The 27,801-nt window shown below is 39.6% G+C and overlaps 1 protein-coding gene across 1 annotated transcript; it reads right to left on the minus strand.

Moving 5' to 3' along the window:
- On the minus strand, positions 1–27,801 carry LOC117329055 (insulin-like growth factor-binding protein complex acid labile subunit). The gene is made up of 2 exons (XM_033886753.1): positions 27,064–27,801; positions 1–1,982 (listed from the first exon to the last, which is right to left on the minus strand). Exon 2 carries the CDS (start codon positions 1,973–1,975, stop codon positions 371–373), a length of 1,605 nt encoding a protein of 534 aa, XP_033742644.1. The 5' UTR covers positions 1,976–1,982; positions 27,064–27,801; the 3' UTR covers positions 1–370.

Consider the following 27,801-nt stretch of genomic DNA (forward strand, 5'->3'; position numbering starts at 1 on the left):
TTTACAACATACAAGACATATTTTATTGAGGGATATTGATATTACATTCGGTGTCTATTCACCTGATATTACATAAATAACACTTAGTTATAATTTGTATATCTGTGCGTATCAGTTTTTAGACATCTTGATTATCTGATTTCTGGTTTGAGGATATGAATTTCATTCAATCAAAACCAAGAATTTTGCAAAGGGTGAAGACTGTAAACATAAATTGTATTAGAAGTCCCGGGAATCTGATGATAAATGGGCCACATAGCAAATAGAAGTTTGTTATCAAAATAGAAAACGAATAAAAATGGAAAAAGACAATGAAATGTTAAATTGTTATAGAAAAGGAACTCTCGGTACAATAAAATCCAGGATTCAGTTACATCAAACGATTTACTAGCAAGGCCACAACAAATATGTAAACAGAGGTCGTGTGAGGTCTGGCTGCCGACGAAGTTGAGAGGAACTGCATGTTCACGCAGTTAAAAGTTTTCTCTGTCGTGTTACATCTCTGCGTGAGGTGCTGAATTACACCGGAAGTGGATCCACTGTTCAGTTCATACGTCATACCGTTAGAAAGTGTGCACGTGCCCCCAATCCCTGGGATCACACCGCTGTTGATGATGCGTTCAGTGTCACAATCACAATGGACGGGGTTTCCTACCAAATCCAAGTAGGAAAATGAGCACGGCGCCACATCCAATAAAAATGAAATGCTTGTGATATTATTATTGTCTAGATCGACACTGATTGATCGGTAAAGACCAGAAAAAGCCGAAGGAGACAATGACACGATGTTGTTGCGAGCCAATGCCAGGTTTTTCAGTCTCAACCTACCAATACCGATCGGTTTAGTAATCTGGTTCAACGACAGATCTAAGTCTGTTAACTTGCGCAGTGGTACGAGAGCGTTTACCGGAAATGATGTCAATTTTGTTGCTCTCAATGTCAGGGTTTCAAGTGTATACTCTAAACCAGAGAACATCTCATTGTAGTATATCAATGGATTATAGTCTAGCTCCAGCATTTTCAAGTTAGGCAAACCACTGAAAGCGTTGTCTTGAATAAACTGGATATTGTTTTTTGATAAAACTAGGAAATGTAGTTTTCTTAATTTATGGAGTGAACTTGTGGGTATGGCGGACAAAGCGTTAGAATACAACTTTAACTCTTTCAGTGAATCCTCCAGTCCTTCGAACGCGTCACTTTCAATATCTGATATCATATTCAGACTCATGTCTATCTCCGATAAGAGACCAAGGCCGCGAAAACTATGATCACTAAGAATGGCGATGTTGTTATCGTACAAAACAAGCTTTTTCAGTTTTTTCATGACCATTATAGCTTCCGGTACACTCTCTAAGTAATTGTAGCTGAGATCAAGCTCCTCAACGTGATCAAGGCCCAGAAAAGCTGTAGGTGTAACTTTCGAAATACCACAATTCTTTATACTTAGTTTCCTGAGAGATGTGAGCTGCAGGTCTCTGAACAGTATCCCGGGTAACGTGTGGTACTCGTTCTGGATGGTGTTAGAATCAAGCACGAGCTCATTAAGAGTATGGAGTCCTCTTAAAAACCATAATCCTTGGTCTAATGCTATCCTATTCCCTTCAAGTACCAGGCGCGTCAAATGCCGAGATACAAGCGATAAAGAATCGTTCTCAAGCGTCTCGATGAAGTTCCTACTGAGGTCGATTTCATTTACCTGTTGAAGTGGCAAAAACTCGCTTGCCTTTATGCGAGTCAGGTTATTTCCATTGAGAAATAGTTTAGTTATCGCGTACGAGCTCTGGTCGCCATACAAGTTTGGAATGGTCTGCAGACTAACTGCACTACAGTTCAGAATAGAGACGTTCCGTTTATTCCACCACTCGTAGGTACCTCGGCATTTACAGGAAGTCGTCTGCTCCAGTTGGGGACACCGGAAGTCATAGGCGAGGATGGAAATGCACAACAAAGGGAACAGCCAACTTGCCTTCAACATTTTCTTTCTGAAAAATAATAAAACAAATATAAGAATTTCTACTCACACTGTACACCTTATTAATCAATCGCCCTGATACATGTTAAGCTGTATACGAATTGTAAACCAGAGCTGGGAATACTTTTGGACTGTGGTTAAACCAAGGTTCACCACCTCGTCATCCTGTCCGTCAGTCCCTTGGATCGTCTTTTGTCAGTTCCGCCTTTAGCTAGTGTTTTTGTCTACAGATGATTAGCTGAATATCGATTGACGGATGGCTTTGAAATTATTTGCTAGAGATAAAGTTTAAATTTAAGTTCTTCATCGCTGTGTTTAACTGAGGAATGGCCCTTTGAACTTGTGGTGACCAGAAAGGGGCAGGGGTATGTATTACTTCAGTAAAGCTCAGTATGGATCTTGTCTCTTCGTTTCTCGGTACAACATCCATTCACGTGTAATAATAATAAATACCAAAATATGTCTGTCTCCAAACTGTAGGATATACCAAAATATGTGTCTCCAAACTGTAGGATATACCAAAATATGTCTGTCTCCAGACTGTAGGATATACCAAAACATGTCTGTTTCTCTGTACAACATCCATTCACGTGTAATAATAATAAATACCAAAATATGTCTGTCTCCAAACTGTAGGATATACCAAAATATGTCTGTCTCCAAACTGTAGGATATACCAAAATATGTGTCTCCAAACTGTTGGATATACCAAAATATGTCTGTCTTCAAACTGTAGGATATGCAAAGAAAGTATACAAGAAATATATGTTCCTATTTGATTATTGAAGTGTGAAAATTATATAAAGCTAATTCGATAATGGAAGTTCTACGGTGAGCAATAGAATATATGAACTTGGCGAGTTAAAAGTTGCTATAAAAATCTTTGGTTAGATCACATATAAAAACGATATAAAAAATTCAATGTCATGCAACAAAAACACCCTATACTGCGATGTTACAGATATGAAATTGCGTGGCGACATGCCAGAGGTCAACCAAATACTGTCCGGGAACGTGTCAGAGAGGGCTCATCAACACGTGTGCATGCTATTCGTTTACAAAGACAACTGTCGAAGTATGGAGCAATCTTCCATCCAATGTTGTAAATTAAAGCACAGTCGAGCAATATATATATATGAATTAGGTGAACACTGGTAAAGTCATTAAACATATTGTTTTAAAGACAAAAATCGAAGTGTGAATGTTACATATTTTTAAGTAATGTTTCTATTTCAGTGATGACTGTCAATGGATCGTAAAATCCTACATTTGTCAGAATAAAATTTATATAACTATGTATTATTCTGTGTATCTACATGTATCAGACTACTTATTACGATATATATCTGGGTTTAATGTATTATTTTGGAATAACATTTCTACCTTCAAACCAATACCGTTAAGTAGTGACAATTAGATGTGCATTTCAAATACATATCCGGTAGCGATGTGGAATACAAACGGTGGCCGGAATTTCCAAGTACCCGGGTGAAATTGATTTGTTCAGATTTAATGGATTATAAGAGACAATGGGGTAATTTCATCTCGCACTTCGTTCAATTGTTCATGGATGAAACTTAGTTGTTTTCCAATTAAACCTAATCAGTGGTATAAATTACCCATAATGGCCGAGGGTACAGGACAATGCTATCAGCGGCGGGCGAGAACTGAAACATTATATTAACGAGACACTCTAGTCCATACCAAATAAATCAGGCTTGTTACGGCCTGCAGTGGAATACCATACAAATGTTTAATTCATTTTTATGGAAATATTACGATGTTATCTTTTATATCTTGTGTTCAGAAAAAAAACATAACAGATGGTAGGACAATTATCACATCCGGGTATTTGTACATAATACCGGAAGTAAAGAGCATTCAACACAGATACCATCTAACTGGTACAATTTGCTCATTTGCGTTGTCAATTCAATATTCCTTTCTCTGTAAATGGAGTTTAGCTTAAAATATAAACGTTTATCCAAGAAAATCCCACTCATACAGACTTGGCACAAGGTCCCAAACTGACATGTCCGAAGTTTCTGTGAGCAGACGTGTAGGTATATGGATGAATAAGCCTGAGCATTACGCATATAAAGCATGCTTTCTCTGACATATAACACCAAACACTTAAATAAGGTATACAAACATTAAACACGATAGGCTGAACTGTTACATAACACCAGTGCTATCGTTGTTTACAGCTGACGATAGAACAACAAGCGCTAGACGGTATTCTATCAGACGTAATCACATTTTCTGTAGCAGCAGTTTAGTCAACTGGTTTAAGTATTAGCTGAGAAACGTATAACGACATTCCACAACAAATGAGATGGCTAATTTATATCAAACATTGACATTATACATATGTATCCGTTTTCCCGTACCACATCAGGAATGTAATAGCTATCGTATAGACAAGGTTTATTCCCCCTTCACTGTGAACGCTAATGCATTAAATTGGTATTAATTCTAAAGGGCTGACTGCCGAACGTATACCAATCAAGAGAGGGGGAAAGTTTATAGTATTAGTAGTGGGGTGTAGGAGATGTTACAGAACTCTCACAGACCACTAAATACCTCCTTGTGCATTACCTAGGATACATTTCGGCACGTTTACTTCACATCAAGCAGAAATGAAAACTCGCCATTTATATTTAATCCCACAGAAGGAATATTTTCTCAGTAATCAGTGAACGCTTTGAAACCTCTTAACGTTAGTCTGAGTCCTGTCCGCGTCTCATGACGTTGTTGTGAATTCTCGGTGTCACGAGGTACACTTTGGTGCGGATTTCCACGTTCATTGTAATAGAGGTAAATCCGAAGTAATCATGCATGATCAGAGCTCACACGTCTCCATCGCCACAATACCGCCATACAAAGATATCACTTTGATACTCCATACCTATACTCAATTAACATAATCATTTCCGCTCAAGAAAACTTGAAAAGCTTTTTTTTCTCCAATAGTGTCTTGCAAATTAATCGAATAATCTTTCTCACTCTCACAATCTTGTAATATCATCCAAGCGTCGTTGATTTCAATATCTGATCATTCCCCTGTCACGTTATGAAGATGTTTTTTTGCTCCGGGGTTGGCGATATCCTTTCTTCTTCCATCCACAGATGTTTGAGAATAGACACGTGTTTAAACGTCGAGCCAAGTAAAAGGAGCCCAGTTACTACCATCGAGCATATAAAGTTTGTATCATCCTATCTGGTACCATGTTTTTTATCCTTCGGAATACTCGGTACGGGTGAAATTTCCCCCGGGGACGGACTTAAACTTGGCAGCACATTAAAGACTCTGACACGGTCGTAGGACAATATAGATAACACTCGCTAACATCTCTCCAACTGCGGTGAAAATTGATTACAAAGAAAACAGCGAGTCGTCTCCCTAATTTGGCAGAGAAAGGCCACGCTACCCACTATTCGTTATCGGTAATTGAAATGACATGACAAAAGCGATTGTCTTTAGCATAACAGCACAGGGGCGACAACAATTAGTGTCACTTCACGCGCGAACGCGCGTCCATTACACGAGATTTCATGCCGGACGTTTAAACAAACAGGAGTGATAATTACTCGCACCACTATATAACTGTTTCTCGGAACTTTAATGAAGCTTGATTTGCCGTAATGACGTGTGGAATATAATTTGTATATTATTAGGCAGCTGCATGGACTGTAGATTTGGCGTTTACCAATTAGCACGGTAGCTTTAACCATTTGTGTTTCTGGATATTATTCTACCAGCACTCAACACATTTGCACCAAGTGCACTGGTTTACTTTTAAGCGTATAATGATATTACGGATTCACTTTCAAATCATTCACCTCGAATTAATTATTCACATGCAATATAGTTTGCTGTCCGTCTGGAATCCGCATGCATGGCAAACATTAGTAAAGAAATTCATACGTGGTGATTTTTAAATGAAATGTTCGTCTTTGAAAAACATCTTATCTTCTAGTCTGAATTTACTACAAATGTATCGGTTTTCACATTAAACCATGTGCTGTTTTCACAGAGTATATTTGCTGTCACGGCCTGCAGGTCTTGGTGATAAACTACCGACAGACGGCATACTACTTCTCTGTCGGTAAGAAAACTAGAAACTGGTTACGGACAGATGGTAAAATGTGTCTCACATGTCGACAATGATTAACGATCCGGAAAGCTCTGGAAAATAACCGGTTCGTGGTATTAGAATCGCCTTATGATGTAAGGATCAAAGTCACATGTCTGACTGAAAACCAGGTCTGCTAAACGTTTTATAGCTACAAAGATTTTACTTAGCACTTACGGAAACATATTTGTAAGTATTGGACTGGTCGTAAAAACAAAAGTGTGTGTTTATCGTCTGCTTGTCTGGAGGGAAGTGATTGACATTTGTTTCTGGTGTAGTAATTACCCTAGCTGATCTTTACTTACATTTCTTTACAATTTCAAATTTCTCTCCTAAAATATCGCTAAACTGTCTTACTGTTTTTGTATTGTGAAACATAGGCACCAAGCTAATAACAGAGAAATCAAATAAGATTTTTTTTCAACAATAACCCGCTGTCAACTTCCGCCTTCGGCTGATACAATTCTCAAGTCGCCCTGATGGGAATGCAATATTACGGACGTTGTGGTTCAATGTGGCTCCTTTTTCTTCGCGTTTGCATTTGATAGACATGTTTCAGGATATTGTAACATACTTCATTCATTTAATAATGGTTTTATTTACGAACACCGAGGATTGTTTTAACTTTAACAGTATAATAATATTTTCACAGTTGCACTATAAAAAAATATTCATATATCAATAGCACTCGTATCCCCTCTGATTTGAGGAAAGATTGCTTGACTTGTTGACAGATTAACCATGGCTTTATAGTTGGATGTAAAACGGTCTGACAGTTATAGCTCGCTGTCCCCATGTAGTGCCAAGGGTCGAGAATAAGTGAATAACCTTATGTATTTTATTACATCATTTTGATATATCAGATCTACATAAGCAATTAAAAGTTTCCTATTAAATAATCTAGAACCCTTTTACAATCTTTTAAGCATCCAGTAGTATTAAATACAAATATCAAATACACGTAATTCTGAACCAAATTAAGCGCAAAGCTTGTCACATCAAAATATATGTAAGTCACAAACATTTGTTGAGTAACAAAAATCCTTACATAAAGCATACTTTCCAACCGAAGAAAATGGAAATCAAAGTATGTAACTCATGTTTATACATGAAGGACTGATTAAGCGTAAAAGTAAATTAAAGAAATATTTGAAAATGAACCTGTCTGATTAGTAAATAAAAGGCACATACTACAAGCAATACCATTATCATATTGGTATACAGTTAAATACAACAATTGACCCCCTTATTTTTATCGACAAATATCTGAGACACTAATTTTAGTGTGAAACTTGGGATCTAGAGATGATCCTCCTTAGATCCATTGCATCCGAATAAACTGAAGTCACAGCAGATCTCTTCCTTGTGTGTTTGTACTGAGGAAATTACTTTCGGTACTATCTACTTAGTTAAAAAAAAAATGAGTACCGTACGAAAGCAACAAAAATAAGATAAAATAAACAATAGTTTTAGATGAATTGTTAGATATTAGATATATTAGTTCTGATACTTGGACTTCTAACATGAAAGATATGTAACATTTTCTACCTGTTTTATATACGAAAGAACGACATGTTTGGTGTGGAATAGGTTGGCCGTTTATTTGTAGGACACATAAATACACTATCTAAACCTTTATCCGTTATTTCTGTTTTGAGATCACGTGGCGACAGTCTATTTTTGTATTTTGTCTTTGGAAATTATTAGGCATATTCAATACTGCTATATGCAATACATTTTACATACTGATAAACGATTTTGAGGAAGGTATTATTTTCTAAACTTAATTATAGATTCTAACTTAATATGTCCATTTGTTTTATGGTTATAATCATGTTCCTCCCCTCCCTATCAGTGGTAATGATTCGCCAAACAGGATTCTGCTCCGGGCACCATGCTGGACAAAGGACATTGTGGTCTGTCGATATGACCAGCTCTCGAGCACTATTTAATTATATAACCGTAGATATGTGATGTTTCAGTGTTCAGCTTCTCAAAAAACATCGAATAGAGTAGTCATACCTCATGTGTTATCCAATAATGAAAGATGCGTTCCAGAAAACGCTCTCGAGAGACATTTCAATCCAATGAAGTATTGAACAGATGATTAGAAAAACAATCAATTTTATCTGATCAGCTACATATAGAACTTTACATTACTGCCTTTGTGGCGGCATTTTGGCTTTCTCGTGGCTATTTCGTTCAGACCAATGATCCGGTCGTTCAGACCAATGATCCGGTCGTTCAGACCAATGACTCGGTCGTTCAGACCAATGACTCGGTCGTTCAGACCAATGATCCGGTCGTTCAGACCAATGATCCGGGATTCCTCGTTATGAGTGAGTATAACCGTTCTATACACATGTTACAATCTTGCTTCTTTACGTCACCTTCCGTATAGTCGGTTGTTACTGCTCGTGTTATCTCGCGTAATTAATTGATTTTCGCAGTAAATCTCGCGTCGAATTTACGAAATTATTCTCTTTGCCTTAATCCCTAACCACCAAAAAACCCACACCCGTGTAACTGATGTTCCGTAATGAAGTAGTCTTGATGTTACCCCCTCCCCTCCCACCTATCCCCGTGTTGATATTTCCAGGTTAGTCTCTATGTGTTACTATCCGTTGTAGTGACATCCCCGAACTTACGTCCCTATAACGTTTACTTTTTATCGGTGTATTAAAACATCACAAATTACCATGTTTTACACACTCACTTTACTAAAGTCAACACAACTAAGCACGAACCCGTGATTAAACCCGGATAAAGCCGATAAAACACGCTGCTACTTTGTCTTTTTATCCGAAACAGGATACGTTTTGAATCCCTGGCTAATTTGGCTCGGAATACTCGGACGACCGCAAAGCTATCTGACGGACGATAGCAGAGGTCGGAATCAGGAGTGGGGAGGAGGTACCTCTTAGTCCCAAAATACCTCATTTATCTGAAGGACTAGCGGGGTAGGTCAGAGCTGCTTCACGTCAAATTAGGCAATAATGTCCTCATAAAATACACTCGCTTAATTTGTTAAGAGTCGTGGTGTCTAGTAAAGTCATCAGTCTTTATTACATATCAGGCGAATCTAGATAATGACAAACCTACAGTGGCAGACCTACAGTCAGTTACAGGTAGTGACCGACCTACAGCCAGTTACAGGTAGTGGCCGACCTACAGCCAGTTACAGGTAGTGACAGATTTACAGCCAGTTACAGGTAGTGACAGATTTACAATCAGTTTACAGGTAGTGACAGATTTAGTCAGTTTACAGGTAGTGACAGATTTACAGTCAGTCACAGATAGTGACAGATTTACCGTTAGTTTACAGGTAGTGACAGATTTACAGCCAGTTACAGGTAGTGACAGATTTGATTTACAATCAGTTTACAGGTAGTGACAGATTTACAGCTAGTTACAGGTAGTGACAGATTTCCAGTCAGTTTACAGGTAGTGACAGATTTACAGCCAGTTACAGGTAGTGACAGATTCACAATCAGTTTACAGGTAGTGACAGATTTAGTCAGTTTACAGGTAGTGACAGATTTACAGTCAGTCACAGGTACTGACAGATTTTCAGTCAGTTTACAGGTAGTGACAGATTTACAGTCAGTCACAGGTAGTGACAGATGTACAGCCAGTTACAGGTAGTGACAGATTTACAATCAGTTTACAGGTAGTGACATATTTACAGCCAGTTACAGGTAGTGACAGATTTACAATCAGTTTACAGGTAGTGACATATTTACAGCCAGTTACAGGTAGTGACAGATTTACAATCAGTTTACAGGTAGTGACAGATTTACAGCCAGTTACAGGTAGTGACAGATTTACAGCCAGTATACAGGTAGTGACAGATTTACAGCCAGTATACAGGTAGTGACAGATTTACCGCCAGTTACAGGTAGTGACAGATTTACAGCCAGTTACAGGTAGTGACAGATTTACAGTCAGTTTACAGGTAGTGACAGATTTACAGTCAGTTTACAGGTAGTGACAGATTTACAGCCAGTATACAGGTAGTGACAAATTTATAACTTACAGCCAGAATAGTTTCTTAAAGCTGATACTCCAAAATAAGCTAAAATTCTTGTTGCACACATGTATTAATGGCAATCCAAGATGTAGTGTATCCAGTCTATAAAAACTCGCCGCATTTATTAGTCACGGAGCTGAGAACGAGGCTACAATAACGTACACTACACATAAACTACACACATGGCCGTTGTTTACATATCGAATATACGTGAACTTGTCTTATTAGCAAAATATGTTCGTAATAACTTGTCAATATAAACAAACATACAGCTAAATACTCAATTTTAAAATAAAGCAACATACCCATATAACAAAACATCGATAAAGTTAAGATCGGCAAAATTGCCAATGTTCGAGGTATACGGAAAAAGCTAACCAGCAATTCAATAGACGTCCGGCAAAATCGGAATTCAAGTCTATTCCTTTTTATTCTCTTGCTAAGTTCCGACGAATCAATTCTTTTCCTAAGGAAATCCTGGGGTTTTGCCGATATCAGTCCCTTTTACATGTAATTTTGGCAGAATCTGTCTGTGTTTTGGCAGGTCCACGCTTTCGGCGCTCGGCCATTTTGTATTGACTTATAACCCGCCCGTTGCATTGTTGCACTAATTTGCATAGAAACTTGATCCGTCGGACCCAGCTATCTTTTGGGGGAATTTCTCGTATACTTTCATAAAAAGACATTTTAACCTCCAGTTTTGATTCGCGATAATTTGTTAGGTATATATTAAATCTGAAAACTGTAAAAACAAGTCTAAATGTAAACCTTTATATTTCTTTGGGTATGGAGTTTTTAACTCATCAATTACTCTCCATTCATTAGATCGGCTATTTGAAGCCTTTTTCAGTTTAGTTTATTGACTATGGCAAAACACGATGTCTTGCTGATTGCCATATTGTTTGGTTTGATGTTTTCGAAAAGCAAGATGTAACTTTAATACCGAATGTTCGTCATAATATTTTTCATTTGATATCAATTGCCAGCGAATGTAAAGCAGTACAGAACCATTGTATGCCAGGTACATTTGTATTGTTTATAGTGATGCTACACACACACACACATTTTTTCACTTTCGTGTGTGTATTCCTCCATACAAAGAAGTTTGTTATCTTGGTATATCGCTATCCCGTAACAATCTATACATCGGGCGCTGTACGGAAAACTTGCTCATTGAATATAACGTTTTGAGTAAAAGGTATTCCCCGGCGTCTTTACTTTCCATATCTTATCAAATTTATAGACAAATCGCTTGCCATAATTTGTTAAATTATACCCAAGTGGTTGTCTATGGAGAGTTGTTATTATGCTAATTCAAAATGACATTGATACTGTTATATGATGATGAAAACTCCGAGCGCTCACCTCACGTTCAGCAGTCAGAGATAGCGGTTAAATGTCGTGATGACTAAGACTTGTTATGTCAGTGAGGCGAAAATCTGGTAACTCTGTCTAAACTGTGTACACAACGTGTGAAACTGCCGTGTAAAGAATAGCACGGAGGAATTCAAATTAAACACCAACTCAAGATCTACTTCACGTGCGCGAACGTGCAAACGATCGGAGCTGCAAAAAGCTTTTTTTACCTACAGAATACTTGTCAGATAGCTTCAGTCGTACCAAAACTTTAATTATTTATGTCAGACAGTTTTCTACGGAATTGTCGACATGATTTATGTGTGATGGAGTACTTTGATGATGGGCTCCATCTGATGAGCTTTCTCTATATAGCCAATATTGGTATTCAGTTTGCAATTTTATATAATGGTTACAGTAAATAGTTGTGTTCTCATTAATTGTCAGTCAATCTGATTACGCCATTTCCAGTACACATGTTGGCAGCTATGTAAAGGCGTATTCTGGTGGTGTCGCCCTCTGGTGTACAGTTTTTGATACCAAGTTGGCCAAGGAGTGATATTGTACGAAGGCCTTTTCGTCAGGTCTAATGAACCAAACGGCACCATCAACACATCAAACGTAAGATTAATTTGTCGATTGCTGTATTTGATGAATCAATCAAGAAAATGTTCTTCAATTAATTACTCTGATATCACACGACGTTATCGTATTAGCGATAAATTGATTGACTTAAGTCAACTCCGCCATTAAGGGAATCAGTTCTTATTACAGTGGGTAATGATAGATTCCTTGTCCTACAGGACAAAAAACGCAAAAACGCTGTCATCATGGTATACCAGTCCCATTACACAATCCCCAATTCACGCCTGCTAGCTCCCAAACAATACCTGCTTCAACCCCCACACACCAAACCAACCACTCCCTCACCCCACACACACCTCCCCACCCCAACACACACACCTCCCCACCCCAGCACACACACCTCCCCACCCCAACACACACACCTCCCCACCCCAACACACACACCTCCTCACCCCAACACACACACCTCCCCCACCCCAACACACACACCTCCCCCACCCCAACACACACACCTCCCACCCCAGCACACACACTCCCCACCCACACACAAACCTCACCACCCAACACACACACTTCCCCACCCAAACACACACACACTCCCCCCCCCAACACAACACCTCCCCCACATCAAACACACCACCCTCCCCACCCCACACACACACCTCCCCACCCCAACACACACACCTCCCCACCCCAACACACACACCTCCCCACCCCAACACACACACCCCCACCCCAACACACACCCCTCCCCACCCCAACACACACACCTCCCCACCCCAACCACCTCCCCACCCCAACACACACACCTCCCTCACCCGACACACACACCTCCCTCACCCCAACACACACACCCCCCCCCCCCAACACACACACCTCCCCACCCCAACACACGACCCCCCCCTCCCCCCCCACCCCCCCCCAACCACACGACCCTCCCCCACCCCAACACACACACCCCCCACACCCACACACACACCTCCCCACCCCAACACACACACACCTCCCCCACCCCAACACACATCTACATATCACACACTCCTTATGATTATATCGTGTAAAATCGATCATGAATCCAGAACTATAAATATAGAAATACCTTACACCTGATATATGCTCCCCAAATCCAACCTGAATGAACAAAAGGAAACCAAAACTGTCCCGTATACTGACGATATCATTGTTGACAGTATTGTAAACTGTGCCTCAATTGATTACTTTCACTGTTGATAACAATACTACTGTACCTTATTTATCCATAGCCTCGTCAAAGTCATGTACCTGGCTAGAATTAGCATCAGAGAAGAAAATACAACATTCAGATCTTTGCACCAACAGATGATAGGAACCGAAATCTTACCTAAGTACTTGATAAAATACATGAATATGTGCTATCTTCATTGATTTTGATAAGTTGGAATTTATCCAGGACTCCTCCCTTACTTTCCTTCCCTCTTCGCACATAACCCTCCCCCCCGACACCCGCCCCACTCCATACCACCACGTCATCGAAACTCCAGTCCCTATTCAGCGCCGTTGTCGTCGACCCAAAGAGACAGCGCCAAATGCTGAACGACATAAAATCCATTGGAACGAGACGAAAGTAGGATGCTGTTATCTTATCCAATATGCATGGTGCAGTGCATGCAGACCCGAGACCTGTCTGTTCCTTACATCCCCCCCCCCCCCCCCCCCCCCCCCCCCCCCCGTTCCTCCTTTCATTGCCCAGAATAGGTACTGTTCAGACAGCCATATCACGTAAAAAAATCCAAAGCTAATTAGCGGTATTGCTTTTCAGGATTTTCACGAATTTCTATATTTTCTGAAATTATCTTGATAAAGCCCGAGTATAAAATGTGACCACCGTAACTCCACGTTGCTACCGTTATTTGTACGGGTCCATACGTCTGAAGTGAAATCGTTAACTTCAGATAAAGTAATAATTACCGTTCCTGATTTATCTAATCAGGATAACGTTGTCCGCAAAACAACATAACAGAATAGTGAGCATTGTATACAATAATAACAACCTGGTAGGTTTAAGTAAGACAGACCCCGTTGTTTACTTCACCGCGACATATGACGTACGTTAACTAACATAATATACAGCGTTTGCTACCTCGTGTCAGCTTCCCTAATAAAGACGTTATGTAATAAAACGCTCGGTCGATTTTACTAGCCAGCAGATTAATTTATAGCTCTCTACAACATATTTGTCGGTGTGTTGTTTCATTTTAATCATGATTTTGATACATCTTCGAATAAATTCATCCTGAACGTCTGACGAATACAGAACCAACGACCAAAAAAGTCTATTTCCATTTTTTACTCGTCTTGACTAAGTCAGCCCAGTTTTCGGGTTTGGAGCCGAGAGAATGATGTTATATTATGATTGATATGACTCAAATCAGACCCCGACTGGGGGGCAGTAATATATTCCATCTTTCTCTGTCGGAGTCCCTGCTACATCACTAACCTTTTCCAGCTGGCAGTCGCAACACAAGCAAATTTGTATTAGTTGCTTCAAGCAGTGAAATTAATATACAGAGTTAGATAAATTTACACACGGGCTAAATATATAGACATGTCGGGGATTCATATGTCGACATTTTTAAGCAGAGGATTTGATTGCGTTGACAAGAAGGATGATATTGGATGAATTTTAATCCGTCCTGTAACTTTCCACTCCCCAAGCGTTAATTAGTAGGAATATACAGTAACATATCACCACAAATGCTCAAGGTTTCCGAATATTAAAAAGACTCGTTACATCTTGACGTTGACTTGGAAAGCAACACCCCCGAAAGCTGTGGTTCATTTTAAAAGTTCAAAATGCTTTGATATTAGGTGTTTGAGAAGAATATGCCAGTTAATTAAATGGAGATTTCAGCTAATTATTTCTGACTAATTACTTGTAAGATGTTGTTATTAGATTTAAGGAGGATCAAAGTCATTCTAAATTCTCTAAATCTAGTAACAGGAAATTCCAGAGGCTGTGGAATATTGCTGGAGCATAGCTGACATAACGGTCACATCTGGGTAAGCTTGCGTTACAACTTCATTTTTCTTTCTACTCTTTCCTCCTTTCTACATATTATTTCAAATATCTTTTTTTTAACGTTGGCGTTCGGTTCCATCCCCTCTGTATTACTCCTCCCTCCATTCCATCCCTCCTTCCTACCTAGTCGCTATTGAGTTTCATCCCCGTTTTACGTCGACTCTCAGTTCTATTCTTTCTTTCTTCATCCTCTCTCAATACTATTCCTCATTTCTTTTCCATCTCTTAATTCTCCCCATCCTTCCTACCCTCGGTGACATCCCTTGCTGTTTTCATTTCTATCCTTCCTCTCTGCCTCGTTTGACCGGTCCTTTCCCTATATGCTATATATTTGATCCCTTTTTCTCTCTCCGTTCAACCTCATTTGTGCCTTCTCCATGAGTTTATTTTCATTCCTTTTCTTCATCCCCCCCCCCCCCCCCCTTTCTTCCTCGTCCATATGTCCAATCTCTCCTTCCTTTTTTCCGACTATCTGCTTCCTCAAATCATAACCCCTCTCCTTATCATCCCCTCCATATCCATTTCTCCACCTTTTCTCCATGCCCCCCCCCCTCCATTTTCCCTTCTTCTCCTCCTCCTCCTCTCCATTTTACCTTCTCCTCCTCCCCTCAATTTTCCCTTCTCCTCCTCTCCATATTTCCCTTCTCTTCCTCCTCTCCATATTCCCTTCCCTCCCCTCCATATTTCCTTCTCTTCCCCTCCAGTTTTCCTTCTCCTCCTCCTCCACTCCATTTTCAAATCTCCTCCTCCCCTTAATATTACCTTCTCCTCCTCTTCTCCATATTTCCTTCCCCTCCCCTTCATATTAGCTTCTTCTCCTCCCCTCCATATTCCATTTTCCTCTCCATATTTCCTTCCCCTTCCATATTCCATCCTCCTTCCCTCCATATTCCATTCTCTTCCTACTCTCCATATTCCCTCCTCCTTCCCTCCATATTACCTTCTCCTCCATTTTCTCTCCTCCTTCCCTTCATAATTATTACCTTCACCTCCTCCCATCAAATTCTCCTTCTCCTTCCCTCCATATTACCTTCTCCTCCTCTCCTCCATTTTCTCTCCTCCTTCCCTCCATATTACCTTCTTCTCTCTCCCCTTCCCCCTCCATATTCCGTTCTCTCTTCCTTCCCTCCATATTACCTTCTCCTCCTCCCCTCCATATTACCTTCTCCTCCTCCCCTCCATTTTCTCTTCTCCCCTCCATATTGCCTTCTCCTCTCCATAGTGCCTTCTCCTCCTCCCTTCCTTATTACCTTCTCCTCCCCTCCATATTCAACTCTTCTCTTACTCTCTTCTCCCCCCCCCCCCTCCCATGTTCCGTTCTCTCCTGCTACCCTTCATATTCCACTCTCCATATTCCCTTCTCCTCCTTCCCTCCATATCCCCTTCTCCTCCTTCCCTCCATATCCTTTTCTCCACTTTTCTTCCATATTCTCCCCTCGTGATCAACTCCATATCCTCCCTCCTGATTTACTGCATATCCCCTTCCTGCTCCACTCCATTCCCCCTCCTGATCCACTTCATATCCTCCCCTCCTAAGGCACTTCTTATCCTCCCCTCCTGATCCACTCCATATCCTCCCCTCCATATTCCTTTATCATTAGGTCCTTCCCCAGAACACACACGAGTGTTGCAGAACGTTACAAGAAATGATAGCATATGGTAGGTAATGTGTGTGTCTGTTTTTTGCTATTTTTATTGCCTACATTTCCGACGTTGTACATTAAGTGGCACGGGACTTGGATAGCATTGTATAAACGTGATAATCTTTTTTTTTTATATATTTATCTATAAATTAAGTACATGTGATCATCATTACAACGACAGCAAGCAACATCAATGCACTTTATATCCAGTAATGAGATCTGAAAATGAACTTTTAAAACAGTTTGTATTTATAGATGATCATGCCAGGGGCTATGTTAAATGAAAATGAGGATTAGTTTTATAATGGAATTGGAAATAAAACATTTCTTTGTATATCGATTTGTTTCTACTTAAGCTTTCTGTTTTATTCTAAACCATGCTTGTACATTTGTTATATATGTGAACCAAGCTTGATGGGGTTTTTCCTTAAACAGTGACAAAGGGACTAGAGGATTTGTTACAGTATACGGAGCTATTCTGTATGTAGTGTGCAGCTAATGGGCTTAAACGGAATTACTAACTGTATTACTAACGGGTGTCGTTGGTCGAGTGTTTATCTAAAACTGTATTACTAACGGGCGTCGTCGGTCGAGTGTTTATCTAAAACTGTATAACTAACGGGGGTTGTCGGTCGAGTGTTTATCTAAAACTGTATAACTAACGGGTGTCGTCGGTCGAGTGTTTATCTAAAACTGTATAACTAACGGGGGTTGTCGGTCGAGTGTTTATCTAAAACTGTATAACTAACGGGTGTCGTCGGTCGAGTGTTTATCTAAAACTGTATAACTAACGGGGGTTGTCGGTCGAGTGTTTATCTAAAACTGTATAACTAACGGGTGTCGTCGGTCGAGTGTTTATCTAAAACTGTATAACTAACGGGGGTTGTCGGTCGAGTGTTTATCTAAAACTGTATAACTAACGGGTGTTGTCTGTCGAGTGTTTATCTAAAACTGTATAACTAACGGGTGTTGTCTGTCGAGTGTTTATCTAAAACTGTATTACTAACGGGTGTCGTTGGTCGAGTGTTTATCTAAAACTGTATTACTAACGGGTGTCGTTGGTCGAGTGTTTATCTAAAACTGTATTACTAACGGGTGTTGTCTGTCGAGTGTTTATCTAAAACTGTATTACTAACGGGGGTCGTTGGTCGAGTGTTTATCTAAAACTGTATTACTAACGGGTGTCGTCGGTCGAGTGTTTATCTAAAACTGTATTACTAACGGGGGTTGTCGGTCGAGTGTCTGTCTAAAACTGTATTACTAACGGGTGTCGTCGGTCGAGTGTTTATCTAAAACTGTATAACTAACGGGTGTCGTCGGTCGAATATTTATCTAAAACTGTATAACTAACGTGTGTCGTCGGCCGAGTGTTTATCTAAAACTGTATAACTAACGGGGGTTGTCGGTCGAGTGTCTATCTAAAACTGTATTACTAACGGGTGTCGTCGGTCGAGTGTTTATCTAAAACTGTATAACTAACGGGTGTCGTCGGTCGAGTGTTTATCTAAAACTGTATAACTAACGGGGGTTGTCGGTCGAGTGTTTATCTAAAACTGTATAACTAACGGGGGTTGTCGGTCGAGTGTTTATCTAAAACTGTATAACTAACGGGTGTCGTCGGTCGAGTGTTTATCTAAAACTGTATAACTAACGGGGGTTGTCGGTCGAGTGTTTATCTAAAACTGTATAACTAACGGGTGTCGTCGGTCGAGTGTTTATCTAAAACTGTATAACTAACGGGGGTTGTCGGTCGAGTGTTTATCTAAAACTGTATAACTAACGGGTGTCGTCGGTCGAGTGTTTATCTAAAACTGTATAACTAACGGGGGTTGTGGGTCGAGTGTTTATCTAAAACTGTATAACTAACGGGTGTTGTCTGTCGAATGTTTATCTAAAACTGTATAACTAACGGGGGTTGTCGGTCGAGTGTTTATCTAAAACTGTATAACTAACGGGTGTCGTCGGTCGAGTGTTTATCTAAAACTGTATAACTAACGGGGGTTGTCGGTCGAGTGTTTATCTAAAACTGTATAACTAACGGGTGTCGTCGGTCGAGTGTTTATCTAAAACTGTATAACTAACGGGTATCGTCGGTCGAGTGTTTATCTAAAACTGTATAACTAACGGGTATCGTCGGTCGAGTGTTTATCTAAAAGTGTATAACTAACGGGTGTTGTCTGTCGAATGTTTATCTAAAACTGTATAACTAACGGGTGTCGTAGGTCTGGTGTTTATCTAAAACTGTATAACTAACGGGTATCGTCGGTCGAGTGTTTATCTAAAACTGTATAACTAACGGGTGTCGTCGGTCGAGTGTTTATCTAAAACTGTATAACTAACGGGGGTTGTCGGTCGAGTGTTTATCTAAAACTGTATAACTAACGGGGGTTGTCGGTCGAGTGTTTATCTAAAACTGTATAACTAACGGGTGTCGTCGGTCGAGTGTTTATCTAAAACTGTATAACTAACGGGTGTCGTCGGTCGAGTGTTTATCTAAAACTGTATAACTAACGGGGGTTGTCGGTCGAGTGTTTATCTAAAACTGTATAACTAACGGGGGTTGTCGGTCGAGTGTTTATCTAAAACTGTATAACTAACGGGTGTCGTCGGTCGAGTGTTTATCTAAAACTGTATAACTAACGGGTGTCGTCGGTCGAGTGTTATCTAAAACTGTATAACTAACGGGGTTGTCGGTCGAGTGTTTATCTAAAACTGTATAACTAACGGGGGTTGTCGGTCGAGTGTTTATCTAAAACTGTATAACTAACGGGTGTCGTCGGTCGAGTGTTTATCTAAAACTGTATAACTAACGGGTGTCGTCGGTCGAGTGTTTATCTAAAACTGTATAACTAACGGGTGTTGTCGGTCGAGTGTTTATCTAAAACTGTATAACTAACGGGGGTTGTCGGTCGAGTGTTTATCTAAAACTGTATAACTAACGGGGGTTGTCGGTCGAGTGTTTATCTAAAACTGTATAACTAACGGGGTGTCGTCGGTCGAGTGTTTATCTAAAACTGTATAACTAACGGGGGTTGTCGGTCGAGTGTTTATCTAAAACTGTATAACTAACGGGGGTCGTCGGTCGAGTGTTTATCTAAAACTGTATAACTAACGGGGTGTCGTCGGTCGAGTGTTTATCTAAAACTGTATAACTAACGGGGGTTGTCGGTCGAGTGTTTATCTAAAACTGTATAACTAACGGGTGTCGTCGGTCGAGTGTTTATCTAAAACTGTATAACTAACGGGGGTTGTCGGTCGAGTGTTTATCTAAAACTGTATAACTAACGGGTGTTGTCGGTCGAGTGTTTATCTAAAACTGTATAACTAACGGGTGTTGTCGGTCGAGTGTTTATCTAAAACTGTATAACTAACGGGTGTTGTCGGTCGAGTGTTTATCTAAAACTGTATAACTAACGGGGTGTCGTCGGTCGAGTGTTTATCTAAAACTGTATAACTAACGGGGGTTGTCGGTCGAGTGTTTATCTAAAACTGTATAACTAACGGGGGTTGTCTGTCGAATGTTTATCTAAAACTGTATAACTAACGGGGGTTGTCGGTCGAGTGTTTATCTAAAACTGTATAACTAACGGGTGTCGTCGGTCGAGTGTTATCTAAAACTGTATACTAACGGGGGTTGTCGGTCGAGTGTTTATCTAAAACTGTATAACTAACGGTGTGTCGTCGGCCGAGTGTTTATCTAAACTGTATAACTAACGGGGGTTGTCGGTCGAGTGTCTATCTAAAACTGTATACTAACGGGTGTCGTCGGTCGAGTGTTTATCTAAAACTGTATAACTAACGGGTGTCGTCGGTCGAGTGTTTATCTAAAACTGTATAACAAACGGGGGTTGTCGGTCGAGTGTTTATCTAAAACTGTATAACTAACGGGGGTTGTCGGTCGAGTTTATCTAAAACTGTATAACTAACGGGTGTCGTCGGTCGAGTGTTTATCTAAAACTGTATAACTAACGGGGGTTGTCGGTCGAGTGTTTATCTAAAACTGTATAACTAACGGGTGTCGTCGGTCGAGTGTTTATCTAAAACTGTATAACTAACGGGGGTTGTCGGTCGAGTGTTTATCTAAAACTGTATAACTAACGGGTGTCGTCGGTCGAGTGTTTATCTAAAACTGTATAACTAACGGGGGTTGTCGGTCGAGTGTTTATCTAAAACTGTATAACTAACGGGTGTTGTCTGTCGAATGTTTATCTAAAACTGTATAACTAACGGGTGTCGTCGGTCGAGTGTTTATCTAAAACTGTATAACTAACGGGGGTTGTCGGTCGAGTGTTTATCTAAAACTGTATAACTAACGGGTGTCGTCGGTCGAGTGTTTATCTAAAACTGTATAACTAACGGGGGTTGTCGGTCGAGTGTTTATCTAAAACTGTATAACTAACGGGTGTCGTCGGTCGAGTGTTTATCTAAAACTGTATAACTAACGGGTATCGTCGGTCGAGTGTTTATCTAAAACTGTATAACTAACGGGTGTCGTCGGTCGAGTGTTATCTAAAACTGTATAACTAACGGGTGTCGTCGGTCGAGTGTTTATCTAAAACTGTATAACTAACGGGGGTTGTCGGTCGAGTGTTTATCTAAAACTGTATAACTAACGGGTGTCGTCGGTCGAGTGTTTATCTAAAACTGTATAACTAACGGGTGTCGTCGGTCGAGTGTTTATCTAAAACTGTATAACTAACGGGGGTTGTCGGTCGAGTGTTTATCTAAAACTGTATAACTAACGGGGGTTGTCGGTCGAGTGTTTATCTAAAACTGTATAACTAACGGGTGTCGTCGGTCGAGTGTTTATCTAAAACTGTATAACTAACGGGTGTCGTCGGTCGAGTGTTTATCTAAAACTGTATAACTAACGGGGGTTGTCGGTCGAGTGTTTATCTAAAACTGTATAACTAACGGGGGTTGTCGGTCGAGTGTTTATCTAAAACTGTATAACTAACGGGTGTCGTCGGTCGAGTGTTTATCTAAAACTGTATAACTAACGGGTGTCGTCGGTCGAGTGTTTATCTAAAACTGTATAACTAACGGGTGTCGTCGGTCGAGTGTTTATCTAAAACTGTATAACTAACGGGGGTTGTCGGTCGAGTGTTTATCTAAAACTGTATAACTAACGGGGGTTGTCGGTCGAGTGTTTATCTAAAACTGTATAACTAACGGGTGTCGTCGGTCGAGTGTTTATCTAAAACTGTATAACTAACGGGGGTTGTCGGTCGAGTGTTTATCTAAAACTGTATAACTAACGGGTGTCGTCGGTCGAGTGTTTATCTAAAACTGTATAACTAACGGGGGTCGTCGGTCGAGTGTTTATCTAAAACTGTATAACTAACGGGTGTCGTCGGTCGAGTGTTTATCTAAAACTGTATAACTAACGGGGGTTGTCGGTCGAGTGTTTATCTAAAACTGTATAACTAACGGGTGTCGTCGGTCGAGTGTTTATCTAAAACTGTATAACTAACGGGGGTTGTCGGTCGAGTGTTTATCTAAAACTGTATAACTAACGGGGGTTGTCGGTCGAGTGTTTATCTAAAACTGTATAACTAACGGGTGTTGTCTGTCGAATGTTTATCTAAAACTGTATAACTAACGGGGGTTGTCGGTCGAGTGTTTATCTAAAACTGTATAACTAACGGGTGTCGTCGGTCGAGTGTTTATCTAAAACTGTATAACTAACGGGGGTTGTCGGTCGAGTGTTTATCTAAAACTGTATAACTAACGGGTATCGTCGGTCGAGTGTTTATCTAAAACTGTATAACTAACGGGTATCGTCGGTCGAGTGTTTATCTAAAACTGTATAACTAACGGGTATCGTCGGTCGAGTGTTTATCTAAAAGTGTATAACTAACGGGTGTTGTCTGTCGAATGTTTATCTAAAACTGTATAACTAACGGGTGTCGTAGGTCTGGTGTTTATCTAAAACTGTATAACTAACGGGTATCGTCGGTCGAGTGTTTATCTAAAACTGTATAACTAACGGGTGTCGTCGGTCGAGTGTTTATCTAAAACTGTATAACTAACGGGTGTCGTCGGTCGAGTGTTTATCTAAAACTGTATAACTAACGGGTGTCGTCGGTCGAGTGTTTATCTAAAACTGTATAACTAACGGGTGTCGTCGGTCGAGTGTTTATCTAAAACTGTATAACTAACGGGGGTTGTCGGTCGAGTGTTTATCTAAAACTGTATAACTAACGGGGGTTGTCGGTCGAGTGTTTATCTAAAACTGTATAACTAACGGGTGTCGTCGGTCGAGTGTTTATCTAAAACTGTATAACTAACGGGTGTCGTCGGTCGAGTGTTTATCTAAAACTGTATAACTAACGGGGGTTGTCGGTCGAGTGTTTATCTAAAACTGTATAACTAACGGGGGTTGTCGGTCGAGTGTTTATCTAAAACTGTATAACTAACGGGTGTCGTCGGTCGAGTGTTTATCTAAAACTGTATAACTAACGGGTGTCGTCGGTCGAGTGTTTATCTAAAACTGTATAACTAACGGGTGTCGTCGGTCGAGTGTTTATCTAAAACTGTATAACTAACGGGGGTTGTCGGTCGAGTGTTTATCTAAAACTGTATAACTAACGGGGGTTGTCGGTCGAGTGTTTATCTAAAACTGTATAACTAACGGGTGTCGTCGGTCGAGTGTTTATCTAAAACTGTATAACTAACGGGGGTTGTCGGTCGAGTGTTTATCTAAAACTGTATAACTAACGGGTGTCGTCGGTCGAGTGTTTATCTAAAACTGTATAACTAACGGGTGTCGTAGGTCTGGTGTTTATCTAAAACTGTATAACTAACGGGTATCGTCGGTCGAGTGTTTATCTAAAAGTGTATAACTAACGGGTGTCGTCGGTCGGGTGTTTTTCTAAAACTGTATTACTAACGGGTGTCGGTCGAGTGTTTATCTAAAACTGTATAACTAACGGGTATCGGCTAACTAACGGGTGTCGTCGGTCGGGTGTTTATCTAAAACTGTATTACTAACGGGTGTCGGTCGAGTGTTTATCTAAAACTGTATAACTAACGGGTGTCGTCGGTCGAGTGTTTATCTAAAACTGTATTACTAACGGGTGTCGTCGGTCGAGTGTTTATCTAAAACTGTATTACTAACGGGTGTCGTCGGTCGAGTGTTTATCTAAAACTGGTGTCGGTCGAGTGTTTATCTAAAACTGTATGTTTATCTAAAACTGTATTACTAACGGGTGTCGTCGGTCGAGTGTTTATCTAAAACTGTATAACTAACGGGTGTCGTCGGTCGAGTGTTTATCTAAAACTGTATTACTAACGGGTGTCGTCGGTCGAGTGTTTATCTAAAACTGTATTACTAACGGGTGTCGTCGGTCGAGTGTTTATCTAAAACTGGTGTCGGTCGAGTGTTTATCTAAAACTGTATGTTTATCTAAAACTGTATTACTAACGGGTGTCGTCGGTCGAGTGTTTATCTAAAACTGTATTACTAACGGGTGTCGGTCAAGTGTTTATCTAAAACTGTATTACTAACGGGTGTCGGTCGAGTGTTTATCTAAAACTGTATTACTAATGGGTGTCGTCGGTCGAATGTTTATCTAAAACTGTATGTTTATTTAAAACTGTATGTTTATCTAAAACTGTATTACTAACGGGTGTCGTTGGTCGAGTGTCTATCTAAAACTGTATAACTAACGGGTGTCGGTCGAGTGTTTATCTAAAACTGTATAACTAACGGGTATCGTCGGTCGAATGTTTAAACTGTATGTTTATCTAAAACTGTATGTTTATCTAAAACTGTATTACTAACGGGTGTCTATGATCGAGTGTTAGTCTCGTCCCTAAAACATGAAGAATTTGATAGATGCATAGTAGGATAGGTTCAAATATCCTTAGACTGTAAAACAGGTTCCTGTGAACAGTTGTTAATCATTCTGATGTTGTTATTGTCGTGTGTGTTAGAGCTGCATCCAACTGAGTGTTCTAGTCCGGCATTAAACTTAAACCATTTTAGATACTAAGTAGTTTTCAAGATTCATTAATAAAAACGGCATCGCTTTAAAGTTTACAAGCTATCTCAAAATCTAGGAACGCAATGTTAATTGTATTTATATAACCGTATTGTTGATGGTATCATGTACTACACAGTCTTTATACGAAAACGTGATTGATCAATACGAATTTGATTGACATATTTTTTATAAAAAGATTAGCATACATAACACTATTGTTAACGTCACCCTGTCACGTGACAGTGTGTTGCTCTCTATATATATATACTAATCACCATAACAATCTATATGGAAGTGTTTGGCATTTTGTATAGTTTTCTTACTACAACAGTGTTAATATTATCATGTACAATGTATATACACTGTACTGTCAATAAACATTTGTGTAAGTTTGGATATCATATCTATAATGAATTATCGTTATAGAAATGGTATCCAAAATATATGCTTGTTTTGATTTCGACATTCTGAGTAAATATATCATTCTACTTACACCATTTGCATCCTCACAATTGGGGATGCATTAGACATCGGCACCGAAGCGGCAGGGTGACCAACAAGGCAAGCAAACTTACTTATATCTTCTTCTAAACATATCGATTTTATCTTAAATAATGTGGACAGGTTGAGGGAATGTTGAAGTGACTTAAAGGGAACTGCACTAAATGTTTTAGACAGTTAAGTCACCGAAACATCACATCAACCCGTGTACATCATTTTAAAAAGTACAATAGAAAAAGATATAATTAATTTTGCTTGCCTTGTTGTTACCCAGGCGCTTCAGAGTCGACTCCCAGTATCCCACAATGGTGACAATACCGTTGAATACCACATCCCCAATTGTGGGGCTGCACACGGTGATTTAGATTATTTTTTCCAGAATATGTAATTTGTAAATTTATCCACACCCACCGAGTGTGTCATAAAACTGACAATAGTCACAAAACAAAACAGCTGAATTTGTCTCATCTTAATTCCGGTGCTATTCTGTAATCTTATATAGTTTTGTAAAAGAAATTTTGTATATCTTTTTATTTTTATTTATTTTTTTCTGAACGGACATTTAATATTGATGTTTTTTGTCTCGGTTTGTCTAGCTGATCTGGCAAGGTTCATCCTCCAGATAACTGGAATATCAAATTAAGTCAACAGTTTTCAATTAGACTCAAGATATTTTGTCATAAAAGCAAAATTGTCCTGATTAATGGTCTAGTGTGTCCACTATATAAACACATTCCTTTCGTTTAAACATTGTACAAATATAGAGTAAGTGATAAGTTTTAACATTATCTAATTTTAAAAATTGTGTTTCGACAATATTCTAAGAAACATTGCATATGGGGCAATTGAAAACAAACTTACATTGCGCTATTCTGGGATAAAGCCTTAACTGTTTGTCTGACTTTTGTTGGTGGCAGCACGTAACGATGTGTCGGTATCCTTCTATTGTCATATTATCATACATGGCAATTGTTTTCCAGACCCGAAACAAGAACCTAGAGATTCATAAAGAAACATAAGCTTTCCCACAAACGCCTCCAAATCAATGATACTTGAGTGTCGTGTAATTCTCAAAAGGTAGGTCTGCAAACCCTGTCTTTGAAAAGTAAACTCAAGAAAGATGAACATGTAATTGAACTTGATGCATTTTAAAACTCTTTGTAACAAGTAAGGTTAAGTCATACCACGGAGCCATAATTTATCCATGAGAATAGACGCCAGCATCCAAATACACATTACAGTTATGTAATCGTTAAAACACCACAGTCATTGTCACATCACATGTCTACAATACAATACGCTAATTTGAAATAATGATAAGTTCACATACGAAATTTCCCACAAAATACGGCCCGAAAGTACATTTGATATGTTGTACACCTGTCGTCTACCTGGAGGTTGTCAGATCAAACATGAAATAAATCAGGCGAAGGAAACAGATACATCTGTGTGATGTGTGTCCTCTTAATTCACACCATTGTTAGCGCCTTTCCCATTACAGTGTCTACGTCATCGTCAGGATAATGTCGGTAAAACAGAACAATAGCAACTTTAGAAATCAACACCACTTAAAGAAATCTCTCATAAAAACATAATGGGCAATCATAGAAAATAATAACAAAGTCAAAAAAAACAAAAACAAAAATACAAAAAAAAAAAAAAAACAATTATGAAAAGGGTTGAAACAAAGACCACTTTATGGCTATATAAAAACATATTAGCTTAACCTTAGGAGATCAAAATTAAGATTTAAATATAAAGTGTGTTGGTAATGACAAAGTAATGTGTTCTCACCTTTAAGTGTGCTGTCATAAACGGTTCCAAGGTTTGGATATATTCCCCAGGTGTCTTGTTGTGTAAATGTAATTTACAGCCATGTTCGCTTCCTCTGATACATAAACCCGCTCGTCCTGTACACAGATCACTGATGAACGAACAACTCTATTTCAAACCGCACGTGCTCGCGTGATAAGGGCGTCTGCTGCTGGATAAAATTGGAGGTCTCCTCTCCGGAGAACCCCAAACAAGCAAACGACAATTTGTCAGAGGCTTTAAAACGATCAGGCGAACAGAACTCTCCTTCTAAATAATGAAGGGAGCTAGAGTTAACTGTAAAACTCACCCGAAATACACACGAGTTCTGAAAGCTTTCCAAGTCCGCAAAAGTCGCCGTGCGGTAGACGTTATTTGTGCATATCTGTTTTAATTTTGGTTCCACGTCAGCTTATTTGAGGCATGCTCATCCCAGTGAAGATTTTATGAGTTAACTGTAAGTAATCCTTCGAATTGGATACATTCTTATCACAGACATCCTTAAGGATAATACGACTTGAACGTTATTTCTTGTGAGTTATTGTCCTCCTGGCAAGGCCTATATTACAACCGTATATACCTTTGTATGATATCAACTGAGCCTGTTAAATTTATTCCGAGACGTAAGGAGGATAAAAACAGCCTCCTTTGATGAAGTTAGCGTCGTCCATGAAGTGTCGACCATGGTTGAGTAGAGGCCATCTGTCATGGTCCAATCCT

The sequence above is a fragment of the Pecten maximus genome, chromosome 6 (assembly GCF_902652985.1).
Source record: "Pecten maximus chromosome 6, xPecMax1.1, whole genome shotgun sequence".
Lineage (NCBI taxonomy): Eukaryota > Metazoa > Mollusca > Bivalvia > Pectinida > Pectinidae > Pecten > Pecten maximus.